Raw genomic sequence first — 10,000 nt, 5'->3', positions numbered from 1 at the left:
AGACACACACACGCCAAGAGGTTTCCCGAACTTTAAGTGTTAGAAACCTTAAAAACATCTGCGGTCCCCGATATAATTTAAATGTTATGCAATTTCACATGAAATATGGCATGTTTTGTAAAGTAATCTAAGATCTCACTTTCAGCAATTGCGTTATATTCAATATTCAAGATTCAAGATTAGTTTATTACGTCTTATTATAGGTTTGAAGCCTATAAAGAGTAAAAATTGTTGTGTTTTTCTTGTGTCCTCAAAAAGATTTAAAAAATAAAAAAAGAGAGGGGGGGGTGGAAAAAAGTGCAAAGAAAGTGCCTTGTTGTCTTCAGCATATTTTCAGGGGACCGAGTGAAGGTGGGGCCTGTTGTAAAAGTGGCTGCCTTAAAGGCCTAAACTAAAGTGCCGGGGGAAATCCTGGTTTGAGTTCATAGTACGACACTTGGAGGACTTCATCAAATTTGAAGTGGCTCCTCGATTGGAAAAGGTTCCCCACCCCTGAGAACATTGCTGTGTGTGTGTGTGTGTGTGTGTGTGTGTGTGTGTGTGTGTGTGTGTGTGTGTGTGTGTGTGTGTGTGTGTGTGTGTGTGTGTGTGTGTGCGCATGTTATACTCTTGTCTTTGTCTTGTTTTCACTTTTCTTTTGTGCGGAGCAGAACGTGTTGACCTTTCTATAGCTCTTATGTGCTTATGTGTGTGTGTGTGTGTGTGTGTGTGTGTGTGTGTGTGTGTGTGTGTGTGTGTGTGTGTGTGTGTGTGTGTGTGTGTGTGGTAGTGACAAAGGAGCCAAAGGAAGGCCACACACACACACACACACACACACACACACACACACACACACACACACACACACACACACACACACACACACACACACACACACACACACACACACACACACACTGACATTCATATGCACATATACATAATTGCACCCTTTAAATTTTATTCCTATTGGCCTGTCATTAAAAATGACACAAAAACATGACATAACTAATTACCCTGATGTCTGAGATCAGCTGTTTGAGGAGACTCTCCTTCAGTTTTCGCTCCGCCCCCTCCAGTGATTGGCTCAGTGATGTCACATGATCAGCACTGCAGCTTCTATAGCTTTCCATGTGCTCCCTACACACACATACACACACACGCACACGCACACGCACACACAAGCACACGTGTTATTCCCATCAACAACAAGATGTAAATAATAGGTCTTAGAGTTCATTTTAAGTGTTTAATTTAAATGTAGTTTCAAAATCTCCACCCAAAGTCCTCCAGTCACCATCAGTGATGCAAGCCATCATTAGGTTGAAAAATCAAAACAAACCCATCCGAGTAAAACAACACTTGTAAGGAACTTGTAGAGAACTTTTAAAGGCGGTGCATTGGTCATTTTTTCAGGGTTTTCTGTAGATTTGGGGCCATAGAAATCAAATACAATTTGGTTCCAATTGGACGGAATTTAGTGCCTCCAGGCGTTTCTTGACCATTGTTTGGGCTGGGGAATTATCAGACACATCTGGTAACCATGGTCCAAACCCAAAAACCAAACTCAAAGTCCTTCAGCTACGGTTAAGTACCAGCTGGTTGTAGCGGCCAATCATGTTGCTCGACACATTTTGTTGTTGATTTGATAGGGTGACATTGGATGTTGATGTATGATGGTGTGTGTGTGTGTGTGTGTGTGTGTGTGTGTGTGTGTGTGTGTGTGTGTGTGTGTGTGTGTGTGTGTGTGTGTGTGTGTGTGTGTGTATGTGTGTGTATGTGTGCAGTGGTGTAGTCTACTTTTTATGGTGGGTATCAATTTGAAGTGGGTATACTGAAATCCCTGAATTTTTTAAGTGGGTATACTCCGTATAACTGTGTTCTACGTAGACTACACCACTGTATGTGTGTGTGTGTGTGTGTGTGTGTGTGTGTGTGTGTGTGTGTGTGTGTGTGTGTGTGTGTGTGTGTGTGTGTGTGTGTGTGTGTGTGTGTGTGTGTGTGTGTGTGTGTGTGTGTGTGTGTGTGTGTGTGTGTGCTTTACCCCAGTGCAGTGAAGCTGTTCATATAGGTCGTGTGGTATTTAATCCAGAGAGTTTGATCCAGCAGGTCAGAAGAGTCCGACACCAAACGCCTGTTACAGGACAGGAACTCAGGCACAAAACTGACACACACACACACACACACACACACACACACGCACGCACATACACACACACACACACACACACACACACACACACACACACACACACACACACACACACGCACGCACATACACACACACACACACACACACACACACCACAAGGAACAGGAAAAGGAAAAGAGGGTTAGATGTCTCTGTCAGGTTAGGACTGGGGGTAAGATGATGATAATTACTATATACAAAGCGGATTCCAAAAAAGTTGGGACACTTGGTATTATGTTAAAAAAAAAAAAATGCTGGCATTTTCAAAACATTCAATATGTTAATAAGGTAGAGCATTGCGTACAGACAACATATCAGTTGTTAAAGTCAGCAGAATTGTTGTTTTGAGGTAATTATGTGATCATTTGAAATTTCACCATTGCAACAAATTCCAAAAAAGTTGGGATGGGGCCAATAAAATGCTTTTTATGTTTGATAAGACTACAAATAACACAAGGGAAGATACTTAACAGTTAGATACTTTAACTGATGCCATGATTTTATTCAAAAAATAGATATTTGGATGTGCGAGACTCGATTTCAGCAGCTCAACTGATAAGTGTGTTCTTCAACTTGTTCCCCTTATTGTTATGCTTAATATGTGGCATATCCTGACTGCAAGAGAACAATTTTGTCTGTTTACTCTTATGATGGAACCACATCATTGGAACATAGTAGAGATTGAAATCTGCCACCATTATGGGGCAATATCTAAAGGCGGTACTCCAAAATATAATGCCTTGGTTGCTATGTATGCTGTTTAAAGTCTGTATATAGCATTAAACATTCATTTTAATGCTCTACCTGAGTAAGAAGACCATAACCAAGACACCTCTGCACCCCTTTACCGTCATATATGCTGTCTTTCAGACTGACTACTAAAACAAGCTGAAGTATTCATTTTCTTCATAACCTGGAGGGTGCATGACTCCATGATTTTAAAAAAGGATGAAATATTTTCCATTCTGTAATCAGAGGACAGTTTCACATGTCTCCTAGGTCTATCTAGAATGAGCTTTGCCACTTGCAACTCTGTTTAATGTCTGCATCATGTACTTTAATCAAGTGTTGTGTTTATGGACATTTTTTCAACAGCTGTCGTTGTTGGAGTGTCAGGGTTTGCTTATTGACGATGAGTATGTCATGATGTCATAACCCGTGCAATGATTTCACAGAACTCCATATTACGGAAATAGGCCTTATATGCCTGCAATTTTGATAATTCAATCTTTCTGTGTAATAGATCAGTAATTAGTGCCTCAAAATCTTCGCTAATGAGTGCCACAGTCTCTCTGTGATGGTATTTTATTTGTGCATTCATGTTGGCAGTCAATATAGTTCCTTTAAAAATATTCTTCCTTGTGTTATTTTTAGAATTATCTAACTATACCAACATGTTTTGGCCACGTCCCAACTTTTTTGAGATTTGTTGCATGGATCGAATTTTAAATTAACACATATTTCCCCCAAAACAATATTTTTGCCTCCATTTAACAGTTGCTATCCCGACCTTGTGACATTGTACATCTTACACATGGAATGAATGTTTTGAAAATGGCAGCATTTTGCTTTTATTCACAAAATACCAAGTGTCCCAACTTTTTTGGAATCCGCTTTGTATCTGAAAATGTTAAAATATAACAAATATAAATTTTTAGAATTCATAATGACGGCATGTTTTGAAATGCATTTAATACTGTGTGTTTAATGCTTAAATACTGTGTTGGAAATGTTTAACGTGATAGTTAGAACGTCTCCTGACTGTGCTGATGTCAAGACTTATTGTTTTTTTTTTCTGTCAAGTGCTGTTCAACACAGTGGGCATAGCAGTGTGTGTGTGCGTGTTTGCGCGCGCGCGCGCGCGTGTGTGTGTGTGTTTGTCTTACTTGGTGGTGAAGATCTCGATCTCTTCCAGACAGACATGTGCTATTTTCTGTCGCAGCTCTTTGCTCAGGTCTCCAGCTCTCTTGCAGAGCTCAGCTACCATCTTAGACACACACACGCGCGCACACACACACACACACACACACACACACACACACACACACACACACACACAGATGCACAAAGAGAGAGAGAGAGAGAGTAAAAGAGAGAGAGAGAGAGAGAGAGAGAGAGAGAGAGAGAGAGAGAGAGAGAGAGAGAGAGAGAGAGAGAGATTAGTATTATCCTCTCCTCCCTTCTCTTCTCCTCTCCTCTTCTTGTTTCATCTCCCCACATCATCTCCTCTCATCTTCTCTCCTCTCTCCTCTCCACTCTATTCCCCTCTGCCCTTCTCTTCTCCTCCTCTATCATTACTCTCTTCTCTTCTCTTCTCTTCTCTTCTCTTCTCTTCTCTTCTCTTCTCTTCTCCTACTCTCCTCTCCTTTCCTCTCCTCTCTCCTTTTCTTTCCTCCCCTCTCCTCTCCTTGCTCTTCTCTGCTGAGATGAGGGTAAGGTTAGTGTGTGGAGAGAGTGTGAGAGTGTGCTCCCCACCTCTCTCCTTTTCTTTCCTCTCCCATCCTCTCATTGCTCTTCTCTGCTCTTCTCTCCCGCGATGAGGGTAATGTTAGTGTGTAGAGACAGAGTGAGAGTGTGTCCGTGTGTGTGCGCGCGTGTGTGTGTGCGCGTGTGTGTGCGTGTGTGTGGTACCCGTGCGATGTCCATGGGGAAAGGGGAGAGTGTGTGTCCGTGTGTGTGTCGTTCTTTAGGCGTGGCTTTCCGCTCCCATAGCTCCTCCTTCTCAACTCGCAACACGCCCTTTAGATGACGTTTGACCTCCGCCTGCGCACACACACACACACACACACACACACACACACACACACACACACACACACACACACACACACACACACACACACACACACACACACACACACACATTGTATGATCAGTCTTCAATTCAATTCAGTTCATTACAGGGACCATGTACAACTAAAACTTAAATGTTACCATTTCATGCATTGCACCCATTTAATTCCATACAGTTAGCCTTAGTTAGGCTAATTTACATTTGTAGTCCCCGGCAGGAAATAAAACATAAAAATAAATTCAACTCTAAAGTCAACTCTGCTTTGATTTCCTGTGGTCCTAATTAAAGATTTAAAATGTGTGTGGGTGTTTGTGCAGCAGTTATGTAAAATGTGTCTGGGTGTGTGTACCTGTGTGTGCGTTGGGGGGGCAGTGTACCTGTGTGTATGAGTATATGAGTGTGTCTGCGTGTGTCTGTCTGTGTGTGTGTGTGTGTGTCTGTGTGTATGTGTGTCTGTGCGTGTGTGTACCTTTGTGTACCTGTGTGTACCTGTGTGTGTGTGCAAAATCCATCTGTAATCGTCTCCAGTAGCTCCTGATTGGCTGACAGCTTTTTAAGCTCTACCCCCATCTCCGGCTGCAGACGATCACTACCCATAATGCTCTCCCTGAAAACACACACACACACACACACACACACACACACACACACACGCACACGCACGCACACACACTTAAGCCCGATTCACAGAGGTGTTTTATTACCTACGAACCACTGGTAATTCGGAATAATTGCAGAATTAATTTATGAGCATCAAATGCTGTTGCTCCACTTTACGGCTGTGGGGACTTCTCTCTATAGTCAGATATGCCTTGCAGCTGGCCTCTTCTAACCCAGTGGTTCCCAACCTTTTTCTTCAAGGACCCATGTTTTTACCACTGTAAGCTTTGGTGACCCAACTGCGCGAGCGCCCGCACGACATGATACCCTCTGTTTCCTGCGAAAAGTCATTTTAGTTATTTTATCCCTCAATTCATCTTCAGTCAAATATAGAATCAATGTTTAATGTAGCACTTGCATGTATTCATGTATTCAATATGGGCTATATATGGTATTTAAAATTAAACCCCTTAAAATCAAGAGGGCTTCGCGACCCTCTGTGGATCTTTGGCAACCCATAGGTTGGGTCCTGAACCACCAGACGAATAGACTGGTCGTGACAAGATTCAAGCGACAGAGAAACGCTTCCGTGCAGTAAGAGCGATACGAGCAATTGAAGCGACTACAGTATGTCCGTTAAAAGCAGAATGCAAGCATTCCAATGTTCCTATTGGCTGTGGCGGCTGTCGCCGAACCGTGTCATTGCTAATTTGCATAATATTCCCTGAGTCGCTCTCGTCGCGTGAATTGCCTCTAGCCGCCCAAATAGCTTTTGTCGCGTGACTCAATACAAAGTCAAATACTTCCTTCACTCAACTCGCTCAGGTTGCGGTCGTTGTATTTGTGCGGTTTTAAAGGGGATGGTGGGGTGTAGGGTCAAGGTGGAGTTCGCATATTACAAATTGGTGAATGATGTAGATTCTTTTTTGGGAATTTGGGGATTGGGAGGACTGTTGTGTGAGGTGGATGAGGAGGAGAGGTTGGTGTTGAGGCTGTAAGGAGGGAACTGGTTTCGTTTTGTTTTTGTTTTTGTTTTTTCTTTGCTTTGCGTAAAAAAAATGATGATGTTCTGACGGCCTTGTAAAAATTTGAATCTTTGGTCCAATAAAGGACTTTTAAACCTATTTGTGCGGTAATAATACAGTAATTGTACAGCATAACCATTGGAGGGGGTTGTTATTTATTTATTTATTGTGTTGTTGTTTATGTATTGTGTTGTTTTGTTATTGGGTAACCACCTGTGTGTTGTGCTGTTACCCCTCATACTGAAGTGTGTTGTGTACATGTAGTATACATGTACGTGTGTGTGTGTGTGTGTGTGTGTGTGTGTGTGTGTGTGTGTGTGTGTGTGTGTGTGTGTGTGTGTGTGTGTGTGTGTGTGTGTGTGTGTGTGTGTGTGCGCGCGCGCATGGTCGTACCTGAGTGTAAGTGTGTGTTTGTGTGTGTGTGTGTGTGTGTGTACTTGTTATACCACTATTGTGAGGACCACAACCTGACACTTCACCTTTGCTGTGAGGACATTTGTGGTTGTGAGGACATTATGGACGGTCCTTACACCCATTAAATTGTTTTGCTCTACAAGTGCAAAAACATTTGAGTTCAGATGCAAAACCCCCTAAGTGCCTTTTCAGAAAATAATCTTAATTCATTTTTATTTAATACAAAGCTATCAAAATTGCATATTGTTTGATTTTATTTATGTAATATAACTATTTATATGTATTATCATGTACACAAATTTAAACCAAACCAACAACAGGGTTCTCTAAAAATATAGAAGTGCAGGTCTTCAGAAATGGAGTTAGGGGGTTTTGCATCTGAATTCTTCATTTGTTTACTGACAGGTTAGGGTTAGGGATTGTTTTTGTCAGGGCAAATGTTTAGCATTCAGCATTCACTGATTTTGAATGCTAGTAAAATACATGGTAGTCAATGGAAGGTCAAAACAGAGAAGAAATAGTCGCACACTGCAAAAGCTCCCTTATCGTGATTTAAGGTGAAAAAAACCAGCAAGGTATTCGTCAGGTGTCAGAGTCAGAGTCAATGGAAGGTCCTCACAAAAATAGTAATAACTAGAAATGCATTTAGAGAGTGCAGACCCTATTTTTTTCCTAGTTTTTCTGCCTTGTTTTTGTGGAGTTAGAAATTGGAATGTCAAAATTCGCCCTATCCCGCAATGGTGAAGAATCTCTCCTGGGTTCTCATCGTGATCCGGATCAACGCCAAAATGCAATCACTTGTTCCTTTTGTCATTTCCCACAACTCCACAAAATGTCATTCAAATCTGGTCTTGTCTTTTTGAGTTATCTTGCTGACAAACAAACAGACAAACCAAGGCAACCAAAAACATAACCTCCTTGGAGGAGGTATAAAAAAGTGTGTGTGTGTGTGTGTGTGTGTGTGTGTGTGTGTGTGTGTGTGTGTGTGTGTGTGTGTGTGTGTGTGTGTGTGTTCTCTCACCCGCTGTATTGGTTATAGATGAAGTTCAGCAGAGCGTAGAAGTCTTTACCCTGCAGTTTGGGCTGATCTGAGGTCAGCTTGGTGTTTGGACCCGCCCCCTGCATGTTCTGACCCGCCCCCTGTGTGTTCTGATCCGACCCCTCCATGTTCAGACCCGAGACCAGCCTGGAGAGATGCTCGGTCACCAACTGGTGCCAGACCTCCACGTAGGTATGGAAGATGCAGAAAGAGGGCGGGTAAGAGTTCTGCAGCTCCGCCTTCACCTGTTCAAGGTGCTCCACGATGGCTTTACCCAGAAGGCCGAGGTGCACGGCCAACCAGGAAGTGTTGTGCTCAGGTGTGTCCAGGTGCACGGCGGCCAGCTGCTGGCGGACGCCGCAGGTGACGGCCTCCCTCCAGGCCTCCCTCCACCCCCCCAGCCCCCCCGCCTGGCCCCCCCGCTCCCGACGCTCCTCCTCCTGCACCACGCGACACACCCCCACCAGCAGCTCCTTGTTGCGGGCCGGCAGCGCGCTCGACTCCCGCACGATGGTCGCCATCTTGTCCCGCAGCGCCCCGTACAGCAGCTGCAGGTCCGTCAACGTCACGCCCTCTGACGCCCCCTCTGGAGAGGTCTGGGACTGCAGCCACTCCTCACGCAAAAACAAGATATTCACCAGAGCCACTAACATGTCACCACTGTCAATCAGGGACTTCACCTCCATAACTACAGCAAAGAGAGAGAGGAGGAGGAGAGAGAGATGGAGGAGAGGGAGCGAGATAGAGAGAGGAAAATAGAATAAGAAAGAGAGGGATTACACAAGACATTCACCAGGGCCACCAGCATGTTACTGCTGTCAATCAGGGACTTTACCTCCATAACTGCAGCAGAGAGAGAGGAGGAGGAGAGAGAGATAGAGGAGGAGAGGGAGAGAATGAGACAGAGACAGAAAGACAGAGAGACAGTGAGTGAGACCGGGTGACTACCTGAGGGAGCTGTGGTTGGTGGAGGAGGCAGGTTGTAGGAGTCCCTGACCTTTGGCCTCTCCTCTTTGACCTCTGTGGTGACCTCCACGACCTCTGGAGTGACCTCTGGCCGTGTGGCCGTGTCCTTTTTCTTAGGTCCATCCCACTTCATCTTCAGACTCCTCCTCACAGACGTCGCCCTCGATAACACACTCTTATCTCCAGACTTGTCTACACACACACACAAAAACATTACATTACACACACAAACATTATATTACACACACATTACATTACATTATAATACACACACAGGTTACATACTTCAAAGAACCTCAATTACATACAGAACAGAACCACACACACACACACACACACACACTCACCCCTGTACCTGTGCCTGTGCCTGTGTCTGAGTCGTGTCTGAAGGCGTCTGGTATGGCCGGTCACACACACACACACACACACACACACACACACACACACACACACACACACACACACACACACACACACACACACGTACCTGTGCCTGTGCCTGTGGCTGCACCGGGTCTGAAGGTGTCTGGTATGGCCGGTCGGCTGGTCTTCTGTCTGTGGCTGGTGCTGTAGGATCCCACCTTCCCATTCTGACCTTTCACCTTTGACCCTGCCGCGACCTCCACGTCACCCTGAGAGCAGATAAAGTAGAATATATTCAGAAAGCTTGATTGGTGCCCATTGTAGCCAATAGTCTTGCAGTTGGCTAACGCAGGCAAGTAAAAAAATAGGAATGGGAGTCAACAGGGCTAAAGGCTAAACTATATTATACTCCAATGTCCAGTCATAAACCTCATAAATAAAAAAGATCCTGTTAAGATCCTGTTAAGGCTTGTAATATGTACGAGGCTGTATTACCATTTTTGGGGGTGTTTAGTTTTTCCCGCAAGGCAGAAGATTTCGACCTGTACTGGCTAGAATTCTGCTACTGTATATGGATTTGGCCCATTTATTGTAGAATAGAATACAATCAATGATTTGGCCTCATGAAT

At 44.0% G+C, this 10,000-nt stretch overlaps 1 protein-coding gene across 2 annotated transcripts in view; it reads right to left on the bottom strand.

Annotated features, from left to right (window-relative positions):
• LOC134434793 (tumor necrosis factor alpha-induced protein 2-like) overlaps positions 1 to 10,000 on the bottom strand; it is a 17,746-nt gene that overhangs the window by 3,261 nt on the left and 4,485 nt on the right. For both annotated transcript variants that reach the window (XM_063183409.1, XM_063183410.1), the window contains exons 4-11: positions 9,496 to 9,640; positions 8,991 to 9,200; positions 8,025 to 8,730; positions 5,454 to 5,571; positions 4,802 to 4,933; positions 4,057 to 4,157; positions 2,024 to 2,143; positions 996 to 1,119 (exon numbers count right to left, since the gene is read on the bottom strand). In XM_063183409.1, the coding sequence (XP_063039479.1) occupies positions 996 to 1,119; positions 2,024 to 2,143; positions 4,057 to 4,157; positions 4,802 to 4,933; positions 5,454 to 5,571; positions 8,025 to 8,730; positions 8,991 to 9,200; positions 9,496 to 9,640 (1,656 nt within the window). The remainder of the gene's footprint in view (positions 1 to 995; positions 1,120 to 2,023; positions 2,144 to 4,056; positions 4,158 to 4,801; positions 4,934 to 5,453; positions 5,572 to 8,024; positions 8,731 to 8,990; positions 9,201 to 9,495; positions 9,641 to 10,000) is intronic.

The sequence above is a fragment of the Engraulis encrasicolus genome, chromosome 19 (assembly GCF_034702125.1).
Source record: "Engraulis encrasicolus isolate BLACKSEA-1 chromosome 19, IST_EnEncr_1.0, whole genome shotgun sequence".
NCBI classification, from domain to species: domain Eukaryota; kingdom Metazoa; phylum Chordata; class Actinopteri; order Clupeiformes; family Engraulidae; genus Engraulis; species Engraulis encrasicolus.
This window is presented reverse-complemented; position numbering and strand designations above follow the sequence as displayed.